Below are 26,991 nucleotides of genomic sequence, written 5' to 3'. Positions count from 1 at the left end.
TCTTAGAACTCTTCTGCCCATTGGAAAAAACCCAAGTAATCTTCTAATCCTCTTCTTGTCACTCCTGTGCATATATAACTTACCTGTTTATCTCCCTTTCTCTCAATAATCAGCTCTCTGCACTCTCTAGTTAACCCTTCTCTTGTAATTACTTGATTCACAATCTATCTAGGTTTATTTCCTTGTTTTGTCTCTATTTGTCTTTTTCCACTAGTATACTCATCAGATAGTTCAATTCTCTCCCTTTTCCCGTCTCTTGGCTTCTCTCTTTATCCTTATTTTCTAATAACCTTTTTCAGAGTTTTTATCTTATCTCTCCCTCTCTCTCTGAGGGCCTCTATTTACCTTTCTTTGGTAAGAAACTTGTCATATATTAGCAAACTCCCTTTCCCTACTTCTCAACCTCTTCCAAGGCCTATCTAATAAACTTGTAAGAAACTAATGAATTCTCTCTCAAGGCCTGTATTTATATATTTATTAGTATACTTTTCAGAGATTAGTCAATTCTCTATCAACCCCTCCTTAACTCATATATTTATAATGATGTAACTTCTACACATCTACGATGGGAATGTCCTCTGTGAAATATAGGAGAGAAGGTCAAGAACTTCACTCTTTTCTTATCCTTTTTTCAACATATAGATCAAACATATCGATATGTTTATCTCTCTATCTCTCTCCTATTTTGATGGATGATGACAAATTAAAATATTCTCTAACTCTATGTAATAACTATTTCTCACTTAATTCTTGAGCCCAGTCTTCTCATCCATCTGTGAATCCATAAGATTCAATGTACTTCAAATAAACTCCTCTCTTTGCAAATAACCCTCTTCCTTATATTGTAAGTTGATAAATCAAAGACTTATTGATGATCACACTTATCAATATTTTCTTCCTGTGGAAGATGATAAATATTCACTTTCTTTTTTTCCATCTACCAATCAGTGATAGTGTTGATCTTCTTTTTAGATAAAAAAAAATAGTCTTCTTCCCTCTATATAAATGCACAAGGATGGAAACGATTAATACATTTGTTAAATCAGTTCCATATAACTGGACCTATTTGGGTTTTATCCAAGAAGCAGTATTCGTAAAGAAAATAGCTCGATTAACAGAAAACTAAGAGGACTAAAACAAGTCTGTTGATAAAAATTATCTGAAGAAAGAATATACTTAGTAACATTCTTCAAAACTATATATATTATTAATAGGCCTATTATTTCACTTTACCAAAGGATTTTATTCACTTAATGTTTTTCTTTTAATTTATCTTATATAATTACACTGCCTAATGTTACACAACCTATTTCATATAAGAAGTCGTCTATTTGAAAATAAAGATGCCACAATAAATACCCATTGTGAATTTAAAACATGCCACAAAACTCAAGAAAAGAGGAAATAAAAAGGAATACGAGCTAATGCGACCGTAAAAACCAATGGCTATCCCGAAGATTTTATTCATGAAACTTCTACCTCAAAAATTATCTGAGTGGATGCTGATAAACTCTATCATTCCATTAAAATCAAACTACATTTACTTTCAAATTCTGCTACAGTAAAGAGCTATGATAAATACCCAATGCAAATTAAAAATCAGTGCCATACAAAAAATGAAAAAGCCGAAAGAAGTAGTTAATCTGCATCAACATCAAAATTTAATGCCCTCTGCTACGCACCTTGCGCACTGACATTGGAAGCCATAATCTGCCAGCAAAGCCCTTCTCTCATTGTAGGGAAGCTCTTCGTCCACGTAGGATATGGTAATCTAAAATTTCCAAGTAAAAAAAAATATTAGGTGTTCATCAAAGTTTAATTTCTTAGTTCATCAGGTAAATATGCCATAAACTAAAGAGCACAAAGAAAGTTTTCCTTCCATTTATATAATGCACAAAGTGTGAGATTTCCAGTTGCTCCTTTTTCAACACTTGACACTACAACTTTCCTTCCTTTATTCAGTGGAGTATCTTATCAACATCAAATTCTTTACAGTGCAATGACATGAGTGAACATAATTTGTTTAAGTGATTTCTTTTCTGGGGACGAAATTATATATATTTTTTATATCAGAAGGAATCTACATGCCCACTTTAATCTATGAATATCTTCATATATTAACGAATTCTTTACAGTGCAATGACATGAATGAACATAATTTGTTTAACTGATTTCTTTTCCAGCGACAAGATAATATATTTTGCTTCATCTGGAAGAATCGACAAGTGAACTTTAATCTATGAATGTTGCGAAATACAATTTACATACAAACTATGAATATTTAGGAATCAACATACGAAGTAAGACTTTTTAAAACAAAATTCACTCGATTTATTTCCTACACTCAAGATAACCAATATCCTATGTAAATTGTATGGGACAAAAACTTCCATTTATAAATGCTGTTGAAAGAGAGGTTTCAAAAACATTTTATATGTATGATTTATTTCCTCAGTTCGACAGCATTCGAAATTACAATTTCTTAGCTGATCAGCGATGTGGCAAGCTTGGATTTATGAGAGAAAGCAAATGGTAATTCATTGAAATATTTAACTTATTCATTTCTTAAAATTAAGGGCAATTCAAATAAAATACAACAGAACCTAGAGATTAAAATTTTACCTTATCTGATCTACAGAATATAGAGATAAAAATTTATTAAAATGCAGATGACCAAGACAGAGGGAGTCACCTCTTCGCCCCTGGAGATGGGTCTAATGGCGATTATTGTTGCTTGCCCATCTTTGTCCTGCAGTTAAATTCCACAAAATCAACATTAGATGGTGTCTTGGGAACAAGGTAAGGTGAGAGACAAAGAGACAGAAAAAAAGAGATTGAGAGAGAGAGAGAGCAACACAGAGAATTACAGAGACTGAGAAGCACAGAGAGGGGGATAGAGGGAAAGCCATTGAGAGAGAGAGAGAGACAGAGGGAGAGAGAGAGAGAAAGGACGAGAAACAGAGAAACAGAAAGAAAGTAGAGAGAGGGCGAGAAACAAATCAACCAGAGGAGACAAACAGAGAAAAAGAGACAGAAAGGGGATGGATAAAGAGAGGGCAAAAAATAAAGAAACAGAGAGAGAGAGAGAAAAAGTGAGTTAAAATATGACAGGATGAGTAATTGAGAAAATGCGACGTATATGCCAAGGGGAAAAAAGAGGGAGAGAGAGAGAGAGAATGAGAGGGCAATGAATAGAGAAACAGACAGAATGGGAAAATAGAAGAAGAGAAATCAAGAAAGAGAAAGAATAAGCAGAGGGACACAGGGAGAGAAATTGAAAAACATAGAGAGAGAGAAACAGAGAAACAAACACACAGAGGACGGGAAGACATTGAGGAACAGTGCGAGACACGGGGACAGATAGAGAGTGGCCATAGGAGAAATTGAGAAGCAAAGAGAGGCCGAACGAGAGAAGAGGCAGAGGGAGAGAAATCTAGAAAAGTGAGAAAGGGAGAGATACAAAGAGATGAAAGAAGAAGAGACAAAAAGAAAAAAAAATGAGAGAGAGAGAGGAGAGGGAGAGAAATAAAAAATATGTAGAGAGATGGAGGGAGAGAAACTGAGGAAGACAAAGAGGGTGAGAAATCAATAAACAGAGAGCAACAAGGAGATAAACTGAAAAATAGAGAGACTGAGAGAAAGGAATCGAGAGAAAGAAAAAGAGGAAAGAGAGACAGGGACACCACACGAGAGAGAGAGGCAGGAAAATACTAAAATACAGAGAAACAGACTGATAGATATTTTGATAAATGTGGCCGAGAGAGGCAAACAAATATTTAAGTCATCAACCAGAGCCATTGCAAAACGAAGTGTCTCAGTCGACAACCAGAACCAGATTTCATAAATTTTATAAGAAAGAAGTAGAGAAAGTTGAACGTAGAAATGAAAATTACGCTGAAGAAGAAACTAAGGGTTCTAAAAATACCTCATCTCTCTTAAAAGCTTTTGCATTTGGACAGCATGAATGGTTCATGCAGCTTTGAAGGGGGAAGAATGCCGACCCTGGTGTATAAAATACAAATTGTGTTTTTGAGAAAGCAAAAACTTGGGTATTATAAGTAAATCCGCGGCATGGATTGAGAAATAACATCACATCATTATAATGCACTTCTGCCCACCAAAATAAAATATTTACATCAGAATTTATCAAAAATGAAAATATTGGAAGGTTATGTTGAAACTTTATATTCACATGCAAGTAGACTGAGGACAGGCAAGTATCTGACAGTTATCATCTTCGGAGAACATACTGAAGCATTACCGTGATTACTGCATGACGGAAGAAGAGAAGGATGTCGGATACTCAAGCCACAAAGAGCATGATAATCGTCCACAGCAGAGATGAAGCAACAGTTGTTAGGGCATAGCAGCCCAGGGAGGAGATAGAGGGGAAAAACGCAAAAAATCTACTTTTATATCTTGAGAAAGCCTCCACTCGTACAAGATCATCTTGGATCCACTATCCACTGGATACTGGATCCGAGCGTCAAAGTTCCAATGGTCAAATGCTATGAGGACATAACACAAATACAGAGTTTTGGGCACAGTGGAAAATGATGCAAAAAAACATAAAAAAGCTTTCTTCCACCAACAATACATTTATCAGCCGATGGATTGAAATGCCATCAGGAAAGATTATTGCAAAAGCAAGATCAATGGCACACTTGCCTTCACAACAGGCCTGGTAGCTATCCCCTAAGGCATCCAAGAATGGTCGGGCAAGCTTCTCGGCTTCAAGCTGAGGAGAGAGAAAGACATTTAATACAACACAATAAATTGGTGGTATTATGATGATAAGGTCATGTCTGGGTTGTACCGACTTTCACCGAAGTAGGTAGATCATCAATGAATATGAAATAGTCTTCCACGGGTGACGCCACTACCAAATCTCTGCCCACAAAGCCAGTTAAAAAAAAAAATTAGATCACAACCTCAAAGTTAAATATATAATCCATGAGAATCTGGAGATGTAACGACTTTTGGAAAACTGGCTCGATTTAGATATATAATCCATGAGAATAGATTCAAATCCAATAGAAGGAATCCCGCTCAGCTCCAACTCATGAAGGTAATCAAGAAAAATATAGCTGTACAGAAAGGGAATGATGAAGAGTCTGACAAAGAGAAAGAGAACGGGATGGAATAGAGAAACTACAATAGAGACATCAGATTGGTGAATCTGATAGGCTCTTTATTAGAACTTATCATAGGAAGAAGGCACGATGTGCCAGGCTGGCAACACATTGTGCACATGATGGGCCCACAAATATGGCTAGAGACTGAGGACCTGCATCAGAATCATTTTCAAGAAAGGTAGTTCCCATTTGGGAAAGGTCAAACTTGACCAAGGCTGGCTGTGGAGCGACCCACAATCAGAGGGAGACGGCAAGGACAACTTCAGTCTACTGCCACACGGTTCTTTAGTGTTCTTCTTCTTTTTATTTTTTTTGGAAGAAAATAAGGAAGACCACCCTTAATTGGTGGTCAACCTGCTACCATTAACAATGGAAAATATGTACATTCAAGATACATATATGACCGAAATGGTCCACCAATCACTTCCCTCCAACCCAAAAAGATACAAGCATCTTAACGTTGTGAATGATATTCTCCACTGACATCTCACTTCCCTTGAACACCACCTCATTCCAGTGCAGCCATAACGCCCATAGCACCGCAAGTAGCCTCCTCCATTCCAGTTTTCTCCGGTACCTACCACCAGTGACTGAGGTCCAAAATGCCTCGTCGGAGGAGATATTTGCCCCTGGTATCTGTTGCGCTGTCCATACTTCTTGGGCGACCTGACATGTGAAGAATAGGTGGGAGCAGTCTTCATCGCCCTGGGCACAGGGGACACTCGATCGAATCCGTTGGATTCCACCTCCTCCGAAAGACCCGTGTGACCAATCTTCGTCGTCTCAATAACCAGCCAAAGAACTGCCCCTTGAGAGGAACTTTTTGCATCATCAGCGCGGAGCATGAATTGATGGTAGTTGAGTCTCCCTCCCCTTCCCCCCCGATCTTCAAATATGCATCCTTCACCGAGAAAGATGGCCCTAGTCACACCCAGCCATCTCGATATACATTCGACGGTCTGATATGCGAAAGGATCTCTTGCATCTCCATCAGTTCCTCAAACCGTGGCTCTGATAACGCCCCATGCATGATAGGGACCCAAGCTCCGAACCAGCATTCATCGACCGTGGCGTTTGGATTCCCCGCTAGAGCAAAAAGTCTAGGATATTTCAACTTCAGGACGCCTTATTTGGACCAGTTGTCGGTCCAGAATCGAAAACCGGCCCCGTCCCCCAACCTGGGGTCAAAGAACGCACGGATGTGGGGTATACTATTACGCAAACTGCGCCAAAAGGGTGACTCCGCCCGAATTTTAGCCCACCTACCCCAATCAGTCTCCGCGCCATATCTGTCCCTAAGGACATTGAGGGTGAGGCCCTCCGCTACGTCACAATCCTTTCCACCCATTTGGTCAGTAGTGCCAGATTCATTGAGTCTATGTGGAGTATCCCCAGCCCTCCTTGTTTCACGGGCCTGCAGACCTCTTCCCATGCTACCAGGGGTACCCCTTATGCCCATCCTCTCTATTGGTTCCCCAAAGAAACCTCCTCATCAGTCCCTCCAGACGCTTTGTCACAACTGATGGTATTTTAAACACCGACATGTAAAATATTGGGATCGCTGAGAGCACTGATCGCAGTAATACCAAGCGGCCCCCTTTTGATAGCACTTTGGCCTGCCAGCCTTCCAACCGCCTCTCCACCTTCTCGATCACGGGTTGCCATTATGTGGTTAAAATATGTCTCCTCGTCAATGGAAGACCTAGATAACTCATTGTTAGAGAACCCTGAGGTGCACCTAGCGCATTGGCGCATTGCACTTCTTCCGCCGACGAAAGTCCAAATCCCACAAATGCCGACTTAGCCCGGTTGAGAAGTAACCCTGGGAAGTCCACAAAAACATCTAACAGTGTAGATAGTGTGTGAGCTTCTGTCACGGATCCTTCCATGAAGAATGTCATGTCGTCCGCGTACTGAAGTAGTGGAATGCCCCCTGGGTAACTCGCAGTCTGGAAGCCCCTTAATATGCCGCGTTCGCATGCCTTAAGGGTGCAGGTGGCCAAGGTGTCAACTGCCAGGACAAATAGTAACGGGGCTAACGGGCAACCCTGCCTGACTACTCTCTGTGAGTGTATCCATCCCCCTTCCGCCTGACCATTGACTCAGAACTGAGAATGTGTGGGATTTGCCAACAGCTTGTGTCCCCACAACTTCTCGGTCCCTCACTTGTACTCGTAGAATATGGTTTGAACGCCTCCTTCCATTAGCCACCAAATGAAAAAAACCGAGTGTTGGCGTCTCCCTCCTTCAGCCAGAGTTGCCGCGACCTCTGCCTCCAATCAAGTTCTAGTTTTTTATCTTCTTCTTCCACCCCCATTCTGCATGCTTTCCTCTCATGAAGTTCCACATCTGTTAAACATCGGGTGTCTTCAATTGCATCTAAATGCTGAACTCGTGCTAGGGCTTCCTCTCTTCTACGGTTTCTTCCTTCTTGTATCTTTTTCTTTACCCCGATAAGGTGTTGTCGCAGCCTGGATCCTGCCCTCCTCTCCCGTTCGGTCTATCTCCCGGCTCCAGAGTCACATTGAAGTCTCCTCCAAACAGCATTGGAATCCCGTGAAAGAGTGAAGCCGCTCCTTCTAGCTCCTCCCACAGCCTGTGCCGTCGGGCTGCGATAACTGGGCCATAGACCGATGCAACCATGCATTGGAAACCATCGCTCCTCTTCAGCTTTACCGCAGCCACGTACTGTCCCGTCCAGGACCCTTCTTTAGCAAAAGTCAATGTGTTCCAAGCAACTTGTAACCCTCCAGATCTACCAATAATGTTGACTGCCACAAAGCCCTCGAGAAATCCTCGCCCCGCCACATTCCATTCCTTTGAAGAGAAACTCTCCATCATTGTCTCCTGTAGGCAAACTACTGTGGCCCCCCATTGCCGCAATACCTTCCCACCACTCCTTGTCTCCCTTCATCACGGAGACCGTGTACATTCCATGAGACGCACTTCATAATTGAAACGATGGTTGCCCCCCTTGTCGTCACCACCACACACTCGGCCACCTCACATGCCGTCAGGTTGTGGTTGTCAGAACTCTACTTTAGCGATACACTTCTATCTTTTTCGTATTCGATATTGTTGAGATTTACGTCTACAGATTCACATTGATAGACTGCATTTATCAGAACCTACCCTGGACGAGAGGATCTCTCAGCTCCAGCCGAAGGCAGTTAACTGCTTCTTGGAAGTTCAAAAAGAATGATGTCCCACCTGAGCCATCCTCCATCTTAATTATAGGACCAATGTGGGATTAAGTCCCTCCTTTATTTGAATTGTCCATGTGGGATTAAGATGCACGTGGTTGGCAGCTTTGTCTCACCTTTTTCGAGTGATAAGTCCTGGACAGGATCTTATTACTCCAAAACAACGGGATTGGAACAACGCAGGGAGACAATCTACGATAAGGAAAACCGGCACAATTAATTCCTTGAATGGTCTGCCCTTGAGTAACACTAGTACCATTACATAAAACACCCTAATAACTTAAATAATATGTAAAAATTATGTAAACCGACTCAGTTCATTCATAGAATAGTCTGCCCTTAATGGGTAGAGAAATCCTAGAACTATGTAAACATCCTAATAACTCTAATAATATGCAATTGATTTGTGGATGCAAAGTGCTAATTATGGTTCAAAACGTTTTGAGGCAAACTGAAGTATGTCAATGTCAAACTCAAAAAGAAAAAGAGAGATGAGAAAGAGGGTGCTGCAGCAGAATTGGCAATATCAGAAAGCTTGCACGTCATTGAAAAACTTACAGGTTGTTAAGTTCAAACATTCCAATTATGTGCCCATAAACGTCAAGGGAAAATACTGGGATCATTTGTCAAGGATAATGAAAGAATGAGACCATATGCATTATGTGAATCACTACAATATTAACAAAATAAGCAGAGCAGGATACAGGGTCCACACTCCACGTCGAAGATTGCGGCTCTTAGAAGTTGAAGCGACTGCATAACAAAATGTTTCCATAAGAAAAAAAGAAACTCCGAGAACTAACAGATTAAAATGAATCAGGAATCCAAAACAGATCATTCCATGATAAAGCAAAATGAAGATGGGCTGTGCACTGACGGTGCTCTGGAGAATATGGCTACATCGAAACGATATGGTTTACAGGGGGAGGCAGGCCTCACTGGACGGACTCACCCATGAGGTCAACAACCTCATTGCGGCATGGTTCCTGCGAGGGGGGAATAGAGAGAGGAGCAGTTAAGCATGTATCACACGGGCTCTAAGGCCCATGTACTTCTCGGGTGGTTACCGACTCGTCGGGTGACTGCCTTTTATTTGTTTTAAAAAAAAAAGCAAAATGAAGATAACAACCATGATTGTCAGCTTTTTAAAGATAGGAGTGAAGATTGGAGAAGTAGGGCAGAAGGAAAAGATTCCAGCTGTCCGATAACACAATTTAGGTCCTCAACCCACATACTTTCCATTTCATCTGCCTTCAAGTAGGCAGGTAGGTAATTACAAATTTGCATAAAATATCCTTCTAGAGACCAATTGGGCAGTCTCCCTCTCGCTGTCTGCCAACAACAATATTGATACATTGAATAGGGTTTTAATTATTTATTTTAGGATCCAATTACCTAACATAATTCCTTAGAGGACCAAACTAATTACCAGTGGAAAGCAATAATCCAAATAAGAAACAATGTAGATATAATGATTCTTGTGGAGAATGAGGACAACTATAAGAAACCCCAGCTGATCTTGTCATCTAGTAGAAAAGAAAACCAAAATGATAAAAGGAACATTAAAAGGGACGATCACTCGACGAGCTGGTGACCTTTCCAGAAGAACCTTACAGGCCAATCTCAGTCTATCCAAACATGTTCGACCTTTCCAGTAGTTTCCTGCAAACACACCATTGTGACTACCCATTCTCTCAAGTACCGTCCCATTATCCCTTTCTTCCACTCATCTCTGAGGCCTTGAGCATTCCATGAGACACAATTTGTGACTGAACATTGGTTTCCCTGCCCCCCTTCTGTACCTGCTGCAGTCCCACTGCAGCAGCAATCTCCTTTACCTGGCAACTAATTGGAAAGTTTTTGTCGCCCTCATTCAGCATCCCCACTGTCTCTGTCATATCCACGGTGACAATCTCCATGTCTAGTGCCCGAGAGGCGATAGTCAACAGTTGGTCAAGATCCAACTTCATGTTACCTCTTATCCGTCCCCCAGCCGCTATCATCAAACCACCGGCCGTCACCCATGCCACAATCTCTCGCTCATGCTTAATGCCCAGTTTCTTCCTCTTATAACGATGTTGTCCCCTGGATTCCCCCCTTTTAGGCTTGTCTTGTGCTTCTGGTTCTGACCAGCCATCCTCAAATATCCTTCAGCTTCTGGTTTCCTTGAGGTTGTTGATTCTTTTAGTTGTTGGGCTGCATGAGGGTTGGATGGTGCTCTCTCTGCCTTCTCTAGTTCAAGTTGTGCTTCCCCTCTTATGGCACATCTCCTTGGATGTTGTACTCCAAGGTCTCACTCCAAGTTCCTTTAGCTGCCCCCTGCATGTCAATTGTGCGAATGATGTCAGATCTTGCCCTTTGTCCCCCCCCCTCTCCTTGCAGTGTTGTGTCTGTAGGTAGATTCCCGGTATGTTATCTACACCTGTGTTGTGGGTTTGAGACATCGATGTGAGGCCTCCGCATATTCTAAAAGCCCTCTTCAACCTCTATCCTTCTCACTCTTGATGTCGGTGGCATCGGTGATTGTGGCTCCTAATTCAAATGTGCCCTCTGGGATGCTCAGTTTGTTCATAGATGGAACTGTGGCTCCTTTGAGACCCTACCTCCACTATCACAACGTCGGGGTTGCCAGATACAAGTATGGAGGAAATTACTTGCCAGAGCATTCCAAATGGCTTGATCAAAGCCTCAAACACTGGCCTGATCCTATTGCCCATTGGGATGCCATATGCGTCCAGTCAGAGTGAAGCATGTCCCCCTCTGATGCTCCATCCTCCAGTAGGACACGCAGCTATTTCAATGCCGCCTGTCCATTGACCATTTGCATTCTGACGTTGACCGCAAGGTAGGCCACCATTGAGACGCCATGGATGAAAAAACAACCATTTTACGAAGGCCATATCTCTGCCTTCTCTAGAATTGGAAATTTTTCACATAGACCTTGTTGCACGTCCTCCATCTCAGGGATTCCACATGCGACCTCTCCTATAAGGCACCCCTTGATGACATCATTGTCTACATCAGTACTGCTCTTCACTAGGCTGATCACCTGCCTCCAGGATGCCCCATGTTGTCTTGCCAGCCGTAGGAGCCCTCGAGCCACTATCTTTCTTTACTCCAATTGGACAATTCTCTTGGCAGTGGCCTGTCTCTCTGCTTTTAAGGCATCTATAAAGCCACTACATCTCCACGCATGGTGTCCTCGCTTGAGACATCAGTCACACGCTCCGCCCCTCCAATTGATGGTTGTGGTTGACTGACTTTGTATTGCTCTCTTCCGACATGGTCCAACCCTCACCCATCCTTCTTTCTCATCATCAGTTCGCGTGGCATCGCATCTAGAGGCTGTTTACCAGCAGATGCCCCATCGAACTGGAGCTGCATGACCAGAACACCTAAACGGATGATGATGATCTCACTGTCGCACCAAAACGGATGTCCACAGAGAATGGGCACACCTTCTTTCTTCACTATGTGCTTGAAGTAGTCGAGCATCCCGCCGAAACATTGTTTCCTGGACAGCCCACCAAGCCTGACGGTGCCTTCATTGCTCTCTTGGGTCTGCAGCAGCAGCTTTGCCATCTTGATTGACATGACGATAGTGTGGACGAATCCTAGCATCAGCACCCCAGCCAGCAGATCTCTATGGACTTTGCCTTTCCAGTCGCCTTGCTGCCATGGCTATTGATTCTCGACAGGTGCTGAATAGGATTATCCGGCGTCATTCAAATCCTTTGACCACAAGGAGGTGGGAAAGAGTGTCTTCACCACACAGCACTGGCAGCCAGCACAAGAACAGGGGCTGAACCAAAAGAATCAAGAAACACTGATCACCGTCTCCAAGTTCCACTCTCCTTTGTGAGAGGTATACGACTGCATATCTACAGAGATGCTAGAGGAAATCGCTAGCGAACTCCAATTTTCCAATTAATTTGCGGTTGATTTCTCCCTCAAAACTGATCAACTAGTCGTGAGATGATGATCTTTGATTCGATTCGGCAAGGAAACTTCACTCCTTCGCTTACGAAGCCGTAGCTCTCTTTCCAACAAGAATCACTAAAAACTTCGCCAAGAGATCTCCAAGAATCAAGAAGCCTTAGCTCCCTCTGCTCCAAGAATCAAGAAACACTTCGCCAAAAAATCTCCAAGAATCAAGAAGTTGTGGCTCCCTGTCCTCCAAGAATCAAGAAACACTTAGCCAAGAGATCTACCCCAAACGATATTTTTTTATTGGAAAACCTAAATGATGACAGGATGACAAACCTAATTTTTTTTGGCATGACAATCATGAATGGGGTATGAACTGACGAGGTTCCTACCTTGAATGGGGACAAGGGAGAGAAACCTAGTGGAGTGGATGTCACCCAGGGAACAAGACCCAACAGAGTTGATGTCGTCGGCGGACCACGGCTATGGCGAAGTCATTGAATAGGATTAAAACCTTGCCCTCCAACAAGGAGGGTGATAGGGGTCTCGGGCCGCATCGAGGGTCCTTTAAATAGCTCGATGCGGCCCTCCTTTTATGTTCCTTTAAATAGCTCAGCCCTCCCTCTACATGACAGAACCAAGCATATGGCCATCAATCGGCATTATCTTTCGGAGAACATTGATCGGGGAATCATTCGACCAGAGTTCGTTCCGTCCGTCGATCAAAAAGCAGATATCTTCACCAAGTCTCTGCCTGGTCCAAGATTTCAGCAGCTGGTGTCCAAGCTAGGCATGGTCAACATCCACACCAAGCTTGCGGGGGGGTGTTGAACTAAGGCTGCATGGAGTTCTCTCTCTCTCCATTGTGAGTGGGCCACGTCCTATAAGTGGCCCACATGGGAGCATTCATTCTGTTTGAAATATTCTCAGTAAAATCCCACGTGTGACCTTCATTAAATGGTCACACGTGGGACCTTTTATTTAATGAACCTCCCACGTGTGAGGTCCTTTAAGTGACTCACACGTGGGACCATGTAATGGGGCCCTTTAAAAAGGCCCCAAACCCATGCCGCCAATTATGTGTCTTTTTGTTAAAAGTTTCTCCCTCTCAGGTGCCGCCCTTGGCTGGAGCACTCTTCCCTCTCACTTCTCCTCTCATCCCCCTTAATTAACACATGCTCTTTTTCATTTGTATTTCCGTGGTAGGCTTGTAACAGTTTGCTACGGAAGCACAATCTATTATCCGACATCTGTTTCCTTCATTACACGATTTCTTCCATAGAATCCCTTAAGCCAGAAAATGAAGTAAAACAAGTAATTGAATGATATCACTGAAGGAAAAGAGCATAAAAAACATTGATGGGGTTCATGCCACTGCACCATCCATTAAATCGGAAAAATTGAACAATAGATGCTTTAAATTCTTACCTCATGAGCAAGATCCCTTATCTCTGTTCTGAATGACGCTTCGTCACTGATATTGACATCATCAGGTCGCGCAACACATTCCCACCATCTGCGAAGAAATAACACGGAAATGATATTATCAGTTGACAAAGATATGGTGACTTTCTTTCTTTTTTCCTGGAAACAAAACGCTCACCGTTTCTTGAAACCCATGGACACTGGTCTCCAGGCCTCCACAAGAAGTGAAAACCAACATTCATGTGTTCCATTTACCGCAGCATTATGTACTGTTTGCAGACTTTCTTCTTTTAGCTTCCTATACCTTAGCATAGTTGAAGCAATCACCTGAGGAACCAGAATCCAATCATACTACAATATAATTTAAAAAGACAAAAACCAACGATTGGTTTTTATAATAAATGAGAAACTGAAATTAAATTAGTAACACAGACAAATTTCCCCGTTGAGAGATAAACATGCTTGCATGTTTGGAAAAAAAATACCAGGGGTGTTTTATGCTGATGACCCTACCTTTGCCGCCAGAATAAAAATATCATTTGTGCCTGAAGGTAAAACAAGAAGGGTGGTCAAAAGGCATGGTCATGAAAATGAAATAGAAAATTAGGCATGATTATGGTAATAAATCAATGAAAAAGGAAGATCACGCGAGATTGGTGATCAAACCGTAGAAATCGAGATAATAATATGCTCGTACTGTTTGCATGCTCCATAAACTTAACAAGTCCCTCCCTCCGCAAAGAATCCGATTTACTCCCAGTACAAAGCAGAGAATGTGATGAGTACCAGTCCGCCTCTGCACACGCTTTGCTACAGAATTGAAATCTAGTAAGCAAATATAGGGCAAAAAATATATATTTTGGAAGAAACAACATAGATTGGTGATACAATGTAGATAGCAATCAACAGGAATTCCACACTGTATTGATCTTCAACTAGTAATGCAAATTCCTTGAAGAACAAACTGAAAGAAATATTCCCAAGGTTCTACAAACAAAAACAGAAAAGGAAGAAGAAGATATGAGATCCGATGGATCTCCCCCAAACTGGCCGTCAGGAATGACCCTTCCGACTGCCCCAGCGCCCGCGCCCGTAGTGGATCTGAGAGGAAAGAAAATACGTCGTGTGTCCTTTTTGCCCATCCCCCCCGCCCCTCCCCCCCCCGGGTGTTATTTATAGCCGCGTCTTCAAATGCTGTTTGTTGCAGCGGTTCCCGCCCTTTTGAACCGCCGTCTCTGATAAGCTCTGCTGAAATACTTATCAGAAGACTGAATGAACTCATGCTTTTCTTAGATGTTGGACTCAAGTGCTTACCAACTGTGGTAAAAGCTAAAGCTTATAGCAAGGGCATTACTTTTCATCTTTAAGCAGGATGTTGTTCTTCAACATTAGATAATGAGGTGCTTCAAGTGAGCAGTGACGAAGCTTGATTCATCGAATAGATGGAAAGAGGCCCTTTAAAGAGGGCAGTTACATGGAGACTAAGGAAAATTAAAGAACTGAAACAAGAAATGTAAAATATAGTAAACAGGCCTTGAGGCCTATGTACATTCCAATAGTTTTTTGAGCCCTATACAATGTCCAATACTTTCTCCTTTATTTTTTTCTATTTATTTTTCTGTAGGAATTCTCTCCAGCGCCACCCAGCTCTCCCTTACTTGCACTTCAGATTTTTTCGTCAAGCAACTTATCTCTGAAGTGAACTGGCCTGAAGACCAGTAACAACTCAAAGGCCAAGTCCCATTATATAAATTGGCTACATGCAGAAATAAATTTATAACAGCTGACTCACTTAAACCTGAGGCCTGATAATGTCCTCTTGAGGACTTATAATATGAAGAAAAGGGGAAGTGGCACAGGCAAGCCCATGCCACTTAGTTCTCACATGGTAATTCACTTGGTGCATGAGGTGGGAATGCTAGTTTTTAAATAAAGGGGGGCAGAGCCAGATGGGAGAACGACTTTCCAATAGCTGCAGTTTCAATGGCAGACCCTCCCATCCAGAGGAGAAAGAGCTGCTTTTATCCTCCACACCGTTCTATCCAATATTTATCCTCAACACTCTCGTCTTCTATTGTTTGTGAATTACCTAGTGAAATACACTCTTGAATGAAAACTCTGTTTCTGTCCTTAGAACAAAGGAATTGAGTTTTTTCTTCTATTATCCATTCTTAAAACAGAGGAACAGAGGATAGTAACAGGCCTACACATATCTAGAGCTAAGAGGAAAACAAAATTAATGAAGAAGGTTTCTAATGAAGAAGGAAATTCTTTAAGAAAAGAAAGAACTTCAGATCGATAGATTGACCTTGAGATGAACAGAATGGATACAGTGTCAGTACGCACCAAGGGAAGGTATTGATACATTCTATACAAGGCACTATAAAGGAGGAAACAAGAAGAGAGCTGGTCAACAACCGTTGACAGCCCATGTTGACTAGGGGGGACGAAACCCTTATAAATAACAGAAAGAGAGTGGGAGGATGTCTTTGGTATGAAATCTTGAAGACAGACGGTCACGTATGTCGGAGGGCCTGGTGCACCAGGTTTCTTCATTTTTTTAATGAGGGAGCATTTCTTCATTTTTGTTGTTGTTTATCTGACATCGGCCAAAGTAGATCTTCAACAAGAATTTAAAGAAATTTTGTATAATGTGTTCTGATCCGATAATGTCTACGATTGTTGATAGAGATGACCAGGACGAAACAATGTGGAGAGAGAGTAGAGAATAGGAAGAATGAAGAATAGAGGAGAGGGAACTAAGTCGCATCAGCAATTTCCCCTTTTTCTGGACGGAGGATTTCTTGCAAAGCCCGAACGTCTTGACTTTCCAAAAACCTGAATGCCTTACTTGAGGGTGGGGATTTTATTTATATAGTTCCCTTTTGCCCCCCTAATATCCCCTTCTTAGGAGTGGATGGGAGTCCACCTTTCTTTCTGGGATGTTTCTTGTAAGTCTTTGGGAGGTTTGTAACACTATCACATACTTTTCTTGTCTTGGGTTCACGTGGTGTTCTGTACGGGAATATCTTCTGATCGAGTTTATAGATAGACATTTTTTATCTATTGGTGTTTCTTGAATTGAATCGATGGATCTTTCATTGGTACAATCGAGGTGTATCAGTGTCCCATCCCAAACAGCCCTCTCAATGATATTGTCTGCCCTCTTGACTATGTCTCCTACTTCCTCCCTCTTCCCCCTTGCGAAACAGACCCCAAGCAATATATCTTCCTGCCCAACCCATACAAGCGGGGAGGACTATATATAATTATAGGGGTCTTTAGCAGCATTGTTCCAGACAAAGCAGCGACATTAGAGTTAGGGCAAAAGACAAGATAGTAATTTATCGAGATGGTATTTAAACAGCCCCCAAGCAGGCTGGCCAGGCCGAACATTATGAAGTCAGGCTGACCTGGACTTGCTAAAACGGAAATAGAATGAACTTAGTGGGCCACTTATAAGTTGTGCCCGACTAATACAGGACACCACACACGGTTTAAGAGGTATCATATCACAATATGACAGAAAAACATTAAATAATGTATAGCTAAATAAAGAATAGATAACTTTAAACAAAGGAAACCCATCATGTTGTTGGCAACCCATATAGTGAAGCAGAGAGGGAGACGATAAGGCTAAAAGGATATGAAAAGATAGAGGGTGCGGTATGGCCGATGCAAAACATTCCAAAAGGCTTCCGTTCTTTTGGCTGAGGACCATGTGTTAGACCCGTTGCATGGGTACCTGATAAACCCTAGAGGCATCCAAAACTCCAAGAAGGGTCATTATCTTTATCTTTATTATCCCTATAAACGTAAGGAAAGTAGGTTTGAGTGAGTTTGGTTTATCTCTATCATTTCCATGCCCTCTTGTCTACCTACTTTTTATTTCCTCTCTTCCTACTCTATCCTCTCTTCCTTCATCTCTTCCTGCTCTATCCCCTCTTTTCTCCTTTATTGCTTCAACGACCTATCTCTCTATTTCTTCCCATGGAGTTTAAAGAAACAGATCTCAAAATGGATACAATCTATTGAGATTTTGCATGACCTACCACAGGCTCGGCAGTGGTGCTAACAGGGAGGCACTCAGAGATATAAAGAAAGGGTTTAACATTGATGCTGAGATATCCTTAATTGTCGTAAGAGCAATGCTATCGAATCTGAGTTGATCCACTGCAAATATATAATTTTCCTGAACTAATAGAAAGACAGCTAGATAAACAAAATAATTTCAAGTCCTGCATGCTCCACTCTATTTTCAGCAAGGTTCAATGATCACAATGTAAAGAGAATATAAGAATCAATATGAGAGGCTTAGAAAGAAATTCCCAAACAGCCACCAGTCAGTTTTTTTCCCTCAACAAACTAACAGTCATCACCCAGGAAATAATGAAGCCTTCAATGAAAACAAGGAGATTATTAGGCAGAGTTAGCCTTCCAACCTGCAGTAATGCTCTTCTTCACAGCCACCAGGACATGAAAAAACAGGGGGCAGAGGGAACCTGTCTGAGTAAGGCAAAGTTAAATTCCCGTTCATTAAAGATGCTATAACTTCCCCAGGGATATCAGTTCCCTTTCTGCTGGGGGAGGATGATCCCTCCATGTTATTGCTCCGGCTAGATATCTGTACATCCATAGGATCATTTTCATATTCATCTCCAGATTCTTTGTCCAGGGTTTCGATATCACATTCATGCTTTACAGATAGCCCCAGCGATTGAAGATATAGCTTCCTTCCAATTTGAAGCTCGACAGATGCAATGAAACGAAAACAATAGCTGCATACAAGACAATCTACCTGCATGAGGAAATCAATAGATAAATAAATAGTCATTTATCATATTCACCGCAAAAGCACTGCAAACAATCATGGCAAATAGGGTTTTTGAATCGTCAAAGTCGATATCATTGTGAAGATCATCGACCCTCATAAACGAAGACAGGGACATTGATGGGATCCCCTGGACAGTTGACAATGATGGTTGACGACAGTGCCAAGGTCAACACTAATGGGGTGACCCAAATAATCAGAACCAGACAACCACTGTCTACACATTGACAATGATATTGAAATTGACGATGATGATGTTGCTGATTATGACAGTTGACATTGACTTTGACAAATTCCCATCAACATCCCACACCAACATTGTGGGAATGGCAAAACCCATTGAGAAATAACAGAGTTCTGATGCTGCTTACCTTGTTGTGACTGTGCTGTGAGGCAACAAGCATTTGATCCTTCAAAATGAGTTCATCTTCTCCAAAGTTTACATTCGCATAGACACCTATCATCAAAGCACTAGGTTCATAGAAATATGTAAAAGCAACTCGACAATGAAAAGAAGAAATTGTTAAATCTATAGAAGAATATACAAATATGGTATGGTAATGGAAAAACACTGATAGAATTCTGAGAATATCTATTGAAATTGTTATATCTACAGGGACTGGTACCTGTTTTCAACATCAATGTTTCTGCTATTCTAGTCGTAAATCAATCCGCAAACCGGACAGAGGTATTGAGTCCATCAGGACCCGACATTCTGTAACTCACTTTAATATTGGGGATTTACCCGTGGATGGATCGGGGTTGCTAGGTAATTCACTCATATCAATCAACCATGTTAACAGTAAACTGCACATCCTTTACTTAGAATACAAGAGGCAAAAAAGAAGACATCAACGTGACATGCAGACTGAGGAGGGGGTCAACACGGGACAGGACGAGGTACAAAAGATCATCACGTGAAGCAGCACGCGACAGCTTAGAAATAAAAGGGCTACGACTGGCCCACTAATAAAGCGGGGAAATAAGCCCATTAAAGAACAAGGACCCCGATTGGGAACATATAAGGACCAGTGGGGGAGAGAAATACACCCTCCGGCAACAGGATCCAAGAATCAGGTGGTTGATTGTTCTCTTGGGAGAGAGCTGCATTTGGGAAATCTTTGGAGAGAGACTGGCTTGCTTGTTTGAGTGTCACAAACATGTACATATGCCGTAAATCCAAAAATATTTTGAGAGAGACCAGTGCCTAGCCTTGCATTTGGAAAAAAACTGTGTCAGTAACATTCATGGCCTACAAAGATCAGTTGTCCAGGCTGGAATGTGGTTGATAAGGTAGACTGCAGTCCGGGCTGCCTCTCCTCAGTAGTACTTCGATAGATGTGCTTGAAATAACAGTGATGTATCTGAATCTAGGATGTGCCCAATCTTTCTCTCGGCCAGTCTGCTCTGATCTGGTGCATACACAAGACGACTCACGGACAATCCCTTGGCTTGAGAGATAGGAGTACACAGTTGAATTAAAATATTCTTTACCATTGTTGGGCTGAAAATGTTCGACTTTAACTTCAAATTGAGTGTGAATCATTTCACAAAATTGGAGAATATTTGTGGCATCACAGCCTCTGGCTTGATTATAAATTGCCATGTGAATCGGCCGCAATCATCAATAAATAATACAATACACCTGCACCCGGACAGCTATATACACGGCAAGGTCCCCACACATCACTATGAATGAATTCATAAGGTCTTGAGCATCTCACATTCAACAATTTAAATGAAGAACATCTATGCTTAGCCAATTAACAGGCTTCCCATGAGAGAGTATCAATGTTGACCCAAGAAAACATAGTGAGAAAATATTCCCTTAACAAATCACTAGACGGCTGGCCCATTTGTCTATGAAGCAAGTAGATTTTGTCCAGCAAACCAGTGGTCCATTCCATGGAGGTGAAGCACTTGGCAGCTTGGTCTTCTAGCAAGAGCAGCCCCCTCTCTCGTCAAGGGATCCAATCTTCCTAGTTGATACCTTGTTATGCAGAAAACATGAGTCATGATCAATGACAAATCTTCCTAGTTGAAAGTAAATGTCTTAAGCTCTGGCACATGCAAGACTGATTTTAACACCCCAAGCGAATTGAATTCCACTTCACCAGTACCCACAATTGAAAGATAATGTCCACCAGCTGTAAGAACCTTTTTTGAATCTCCCATACAGGTGTACTTAATAAAGTCAGCTCTATCTGTTGTCATAAGATCCAATGAGCACCATCTGCAACAGATAAAAAGCAGAACTGAATGAGGCATACCAGTCACCTGAACAAGTCAGAGAGGTTGACGCCTTGTCCTTGGGCTGCATTTGTTCCGACCTTAAGAGAAGGTGGCCACATACACAGCCTTTGACTGTTGGTTCTTGAATGCCAGCGTACAATACATCTCTTTGGTATGTCGCTTCTCCTTGCGATAGTTGCGTAACAGTTCATCTCTCGGGTCAGCACCATGTAGTTGGCCTTAGACCACCTTTACGTGGGTGACTTGCTGCATAGCTTATGTGTTACTTTTGGGTATTGACCGAGTGTCAATCTTCTTTTTAACAAACGTCGTCTGGGTTGTTTTTTGAGTTTCAGAACTAACCCAGAGACGAGTTTCCTCTTCTGCTACCATACCAATGGTCCTATCTAATTCAAGAAAATACCCCTCCTGCTCTCTCCCCTTCTCTTATTTATAGGGGTTTTGTTCCCCTTTAGTCAGCACGTGTGGTCAACGGCTGTTGACTGGCTCCCGCCTTATCTCTTCTTTTATGTTTCCTTGAATAAAACATATCAGCTCCTGGCTAAGATGACCTCCCAAGAACCTGATATGGATATCTCCTGATCCACTCAAGAAAACTCCAAGATAAGTAAAAATAAAGAATTATTCCTCGATCCAATGAAATCCTAGAACCAAGAATCGAGATCTGGAGAGCTCCTCGAAATCAACAAAAGAGTCTGACAAGAGAGAAAGGGAGAACAGAAAGATATTAACCGAACGCTGCCGGATTGGCAGAGTTCTTGAAGGATGCCGAATCAGCTCCTTCTTGCAAGGGAAGGGAGTATCTCTGTCACCTCCCTGCTCCCTCAAATTCTGGTAAGAAAATTCATCCTTCTTGAGTGGTAGACCCCCTTTATTTATAGGGTAGCGGGTCTGGTGGTGGCCCTCTTCTTAGTAAGGTCTTGCCCGCTTTTCTTCTTTGATACATAACCTCGTCGCATATTTCTTAGGGAGGTTCGTTTCAGAACCTTCCCTCAATAGCCATATTTCTTAGGGAGGTTCGTTTCACAACCTTCCCTCAATAGCCATCTCTGCATGTTTGCTCCATTCATTGCTATTGAACCCATCAAACTTAGGGTCAATATCTGGAAACACTAGGACACACAGCAGTTGTTCAGCTCAATGAACCTCCTCTTTACCCTTTTCATTGAAGTAAATGTCTCTTCTGGAAGTTCCAGGAAATGAAGAATAGAAAATGATAAAAAGAACAAATACCAACCTTCAAGAGTGCAGGGATTAACAAGCCTTCATAAACAAACTGCTCTGATGCGCTATGACAGAATCATAAACAAGTTCAATGTCTTCTCTGATTTCCCTTGGATGCTCCTCTCTCTGGTCACAGCAGACAGGCTTCTGGCAGCTACGGTTAGAATGAGCAAAAAGTATCAACTCTATTCCATCTCCCTGGCCTAAAATACAAGCCAATAGTACAGTTTGGTGGACCCGAATCGTAACAAGACTTATTCTTGGAATAAGTTACGAGATACAGGATCACTTATAACAGTGTCCCACATACACCAATTAAAAAAAACAGAAACGACATGAGCCACTAATAACATGTGGCCCATTTACAGACAAATAATAGAAAGACAAAGAAACAACTAAGTAGCATTGAAAGAGTCTCTCTAATCAACAAAATTTTGAACTGGAAAGAATAAACCGTGCTTACTCAGTGTTGTTCCCAAAATGCAAAAGAGCCACTTTAGAGTAAGATTTTTGGCCATTGCATTATCCAACCCCATATACCTTATCATTGCCGAAGTCTTGACCAACCAGCTCAGGGAGGTGATCCACTACTTGGTTAGCCCTTTCCAATCTGCATTTATTCCACGACAACCACCGGTTGACGGTGCAGTGGTCGCATCAGAAATTTTGGGCAAGGAACAGATCGAAAGTAAAAGGGTTCATGTGAAAGGTAGATATTGCAAAGGTATATGATTGCCTTGATTGGGACTTTCTTTGGGCATTATTGCAGTGCCAAGGTTTTCCAGCAGAATGGCCGAGATGAACTAAAAGATATATTACATCCCACTCTTTTTCAGTGTTGGTGAATGGGCAACCCTAATGAGGTTGGATTCTTCCGCAAAGAGGGGCCGACAAGGATGCCCTCTAGCACCTCTGCTCGTTGACTTGGCCATGGATGCCCTTGCCATAAGCACAATAGAGGTTTGGTCTAACGGCATGACAAAGGGGGGACGATTGGTGTTGCTGCCACACGTGCCTTCAGCACTATCCATCTTCTACCTCTCAGTGTTAAAGTTACAAGTGGAGGTCGTAGAAGGTATGATGAAAAGGTTCCTATGGAAAAACTCAGGATCGGAGGAGGGGGGATAGCCCTCAGATTGTGGGCATAGTGTGTAGACCAATCCGTTTGCGGGGGCTGGGAGTATGGAAATGGAAGATTTGAACATAGCTTTATCGGCCAAGTGGGTGAGCAGGTTTATGGGACCTGTTACATCTCCCTGACCAAACCCTAGGTCGAGGAGGGAGGAACAGAACTGAACGGGAAGAGATAGGAAACAAGAAAGCAGAAAAAACCCACTCATTTCACCCCATATACCCTTTATGTAATGAGTACACGGATAGGTTATACAAATTAGGGGTTATGGGCCTGTAATGGGTCCATTACATAGAAAGAGTGAAAAATAAAGACAAATGCGTTAGTAGACAGGCGCTCACCAGTTAAAAGGACTAGATACAGGTATGGCTTTATGAATTCTGAAGAACATCCATGGATCCAGCTTGGACTGGGAAAGTCGCGTAGCTCTGGTCTGCAGGTCCTCTACTTTCTTGCAAGGCATGAGGTAGATGTTTCCTCAAATTTGAGAATTCTTCAAAGCCAAGCTGGGGGATGGCACATCATTCTGTTTTTTTGCTAGATGCATGGTCGGTTCTGGGCACACTAAAGCCAGAATTCACGCACCACTTTGCACTTGCACGCACCCCTTAGGCTACTTTTTGGAATGCTGGGATAGTGCATGGATCCCAGGCCTAGATGATACCATACCCAACAAAGGAACGGAGAATATACAGGGGTGCCGCAGATCCTGATCCACCTACGCCCAGTGCAAGGAACACAGGAAAGGTGGGAGTGAATAGGCACATCTGTCTCTGGTCACGAGGCCTATTTGAGACTTAGCCGCAGACATATAAGGGAAGAACCAAGGATCCTCCACACGTGTCACATCATATGGAGACAAAAGCTCCCCTTTAAGGTGAGATTTTTCTGTAGGCTGCTGCTTCGACAAGACTAGGGAATAAATGATATTTATTGATGTATTTATAAAAGCACTGAGGCCCATGCCATTTCATTCTCGATTGCAGGATGGGAAGCGAGGACAGAGAGGACGACTAACCAAGGTCATCCCATCTCATCCAATCGACCTGTGCCAGAACCAAATCGAACTGTACTCGTGAACTCAAGCATGGCCCTTGCAATATCTTCTCAAGGCCCCACAATCACATAAACTAGACTAGAACTCAAATTAAAATCAGTACATTCAAAATTGAAAACAGTTTAAACTTTCAATCAACAGAAAAACTTGCGTTCATCTTCCTACAAATTGTGTCATCCCAATAAGATCCTAAACTTGCTTGAGTTCAGAATTAATTCAAATTCAGACCCAAGAAGAATGATTTCCTGATAAATAATTGCCTGAGATGACGAGCTTAATTCGGGAGTAACTGCTACTGAAAGAAGAATGCTCAAATAGAAAGATTGGAAAGTGACATGACTGTAACTATTTACTGCATCAACTTATCATTTTTTTTCCCCTGTGCATCATAAGTTGGTTGTTGCCAAATAATGTTAAGAGATTAAAGTTTTCAGCCGAGAAATATAACTCAATATTAAATTAAAGAATGGACTGAGGGGTAAAAATAAATGTAAAAATCCAGAAAGCCGAGGCCCATACCTTTACCATATTTTCCATTTCTCACTTCGATTTGATGACTATCCCTTCTCCTTATAATATCATCAAAGTACTCCTAGTAGAAGAAAATATAGCAATTAATTTACTTCAAACAAATATCAAAGCATGTAAATTCGTAAAGTGAGATCTCGAACTTAATAAAAAGAACTAATCCTGCACAGAAAATATGTCAAAACCTCGCAATCCAATAAGTTGAAGTCCAAGTTCGCATGAAAGAAGAATAAAACCCGGCAAAGAGTTCCACCAAAAAATTATGCTCGCCAATTACACATTCCTAAACATCTCATCGAGCGAAGTTCGAGTTTAACTGAAAACCAGCACGACCAATAAACCCGAGTATCAAGCACAATTCTACGACCATAAGACGCATCGAGAAAATATTAAATAAAATCATGTATATTGAACCTACTTTTGACCACCAAGACGCACAAACTGAACAGAAACATGAAGTTTTCACCATATTCGATTGAATAATCAAGTGCAAGTCTTTTATTGGAGAAATCCGATTATCAATCACAATTCTACGATTATACGATGCCTCGCGAAACTGTTAACTGGATCATAATCATTGGATCATTTTTTGAACACCAAGGCGCACAAACTCAAAAGAAACAGGAAATTTTCACCATATTCGATTGAATAATCAAGTGCGAGCCATTTTCATGGGACAAAACTCACTTTTGAAGATTCAGGCAATGGCGGAGCAAGAAGCGCAGCAATCTGACCAGCGTACTGAAGATCCAGAGGACAAGGAGAGCTCTCCATCCCAGATGAATACGTGAGAGAGAGAGAGAGAAAGGGGTTTTGGCGGGATTTAAAAGAGCAGAGTTAGGGAACGGAACGTGATGGGACGGATGACGATCCGTGACGGATACTGACGTCACGGAAGTTCCGTCGCGTCACCGTCCCGTCACACGTCCATGGATTTTGGAAAAATCCGTCCCAACAGTCTCACGTGTCCCTCATTAAGCGTCCCGTCATGTCCCTGTCACTGGACGTCGTCACCGTCACATGTAACGGGAAGAACAACCCTTGTGGAAGAGAGAGAATCAGAGGGGCATCTATTTAGGCTCGCGAAATAATGCAGGGACTTTTCTACAAAATGCCAAGAAATCAATTTAGCGACGCCACGTGGTGAAATCTCAGCAGGCCGTCAGGAAGCTTAAATCTAACGGCTTTTAAGCATTTTGGTGATTTTTAAAGACTCTTAAAAATCCGTCAAGGCCGTCATCCGTCACGGCCATCCCGTCACGGCCATCCCGTCACGTCCCCCATCCAATGCCCCCCATCACCATCGCATCACTGTCACGAGCAGGTCGTCATCCGTCACCATCACCGTTACGGACCCCTAATTCTGTCACCGTCACGTCATCTGTCACGATGCCGTCACCGTGACGTGTGACGTGACAGATGGCTGACGGTGACAATGACGTCAAAAAGTATAATATTTAGTTCTTCAGCAGGGTTTATACTTCAACTGCAATTCAGAGAATGTTAAATATTTCAAAGGGATCAGCAAGTCTGGATGACAATGACGTCAATGTTGCCGGATGGACGACGAAATCATGATGATGGCATCTCTGTCATCGTTGTTGTCATACGGCGACAACATCAACAGACGGCGCATAAATGGCTGACGAAGCCTTGTTTTTATGCATATGGTTCCAATGGTATGCATGGGGATAACTTGTATACCATTTCTTAACTTGTACACATGTTTGGTAGTTAGTATTTGAAGCGATAGCTGATGGTGGTTATCGGAAGTAGGGATCAGGGAATCTACTGTTTGATTGGATCGAGCATTTGAATGATCAAATTCGAACCGCAATCACGAGAGAGAGAGAGAGAGAGGGAGAGACAGCACGAGAGAGGGAGAGAGGCAGAGGGAGAGAGCACGAGAGAGAGAGAGAGAGAGAGAGAGAGAGAGAGCAAGAAGGATAGAGAGGATGCACGAGAGAGCGAGAGAGTGAGAGAGAGAGAGAGCCAGAGGAAAAGCGAGGATCAGAGACAGAGTAACAGATGGAAAGATCACAAGAGAGAGAGCCAGAGGAAGAGAGCATAAGAGATAGAGAGAGAGAGAAAGCTAGAAGGAGAGAGAGCACAAGAGATGCAGAGAGAGCCAGAATGAGGGAGAGCATGAGAGATGGAGAGAGAGAAACAAGGAGAGAGAGCACAAGAGATAGAAAGAGAGCCAGAGGGAGAGAGAGCATGAGAGAGAGGGAGAGAGAACGAGAGAGAGAATGCAAGAAAGAGAAAGAGAGAGAGAG

General features: G+C 42.3%; 1 protein-coding gene across 2 annotated transcripts; it reads right to left on the bottom strand.

Moving 5' to 3' along the window:
- Window positions 1–1,500: 1,500 nt before the first annotated feature.
- On the bottom strand, window positions 1,501–25,523 carry ATXR2 (histone-lysine N-methyltransferase ATXR2). 2 transcript variants are annotated; one of them, XM_078581088.1, is made up of 15 exons: window positions 25,403–25,523; window positions 24,707–24,779; window positions 18,893–18,978; window positions 18,133–18,488; window positions 14,388–14,500; window positions 14,204–14,235; window positions 13,869–14,017; window positions 13,694–13,781; window positions 9,043–9,091; window positions 8,897–8,951; window positions 4,821–4,890; window positions 4,669–4,738; window positions 3,926–4,002; window positions 2,693–2,749; window positions 1,501–1,771 (listed from the first exon to the last, which is right to left on the bottom strand). In XM_078581088.1, exons 1-15 carry the CDS (start codon window positions 25,487–25,489, stop codon window positions 1,655–1,657), a joined length of 1,479 nt encoding a protein of 492 aa, XP_078437214.1. In that variant the 5' UTR covers window positions 25,490–25,523; the 3' UTR covers window positions 1,501–1,654. The 2 variants fall into 2 exon arrangements, with proteins under 2 accessions (XP_078437214.1, XP_078437215.1); XM_078581089.1 differs by lacking the exon at window positions 25,403–25,523 and having other exon boundaries at window positions 18,893–18,992.
- Between the last annotated feature and the right edge of the window lie 1,468 nt (window positions 25,524–26,991).

The sequence above is a fragment of the Wolffia australiana genome, chromosome 9 (assembly GCF_029677425.1).
Source record: "Wolffia australiana isolate 7733 chromosome 9, ASM2967742v1".
Taxonomy (NCBI): Eukaryota; Viridiplantae; Streptophyta; class Magnoliopsida; order Alismatales; family Araceae; genus Wolffia; species Wolffia australiana.
Note: the sequence above shows the minus strand (reverse complement) of the source record. Positions and strands in the feature narration are given on the sequence as shown.

Coding starts and splice junctions, on each gene's coding strand:
- ATXR2 (XM_078581088.1), bottom strand. CDS start 25,489: ATGGAGAGCTCTCCTTGTCCTCTGGATCTTCAGTACGCTGGTCAGATT. Junction 8,952..9,042: donor CGACGTGGAGTGTGGACCCT/GTATCCTGCTCT, acceptor AAATGATCCCAG/TATTTTCCCTTGACGTTTAT. Junction 2,750..3,925: donor AAGCTTTTAAGAGAGATGAG/GTATTTTTAGAA, acceptor ATTTAACTGCAG/GACAAAGATGGGCAAGCAAC.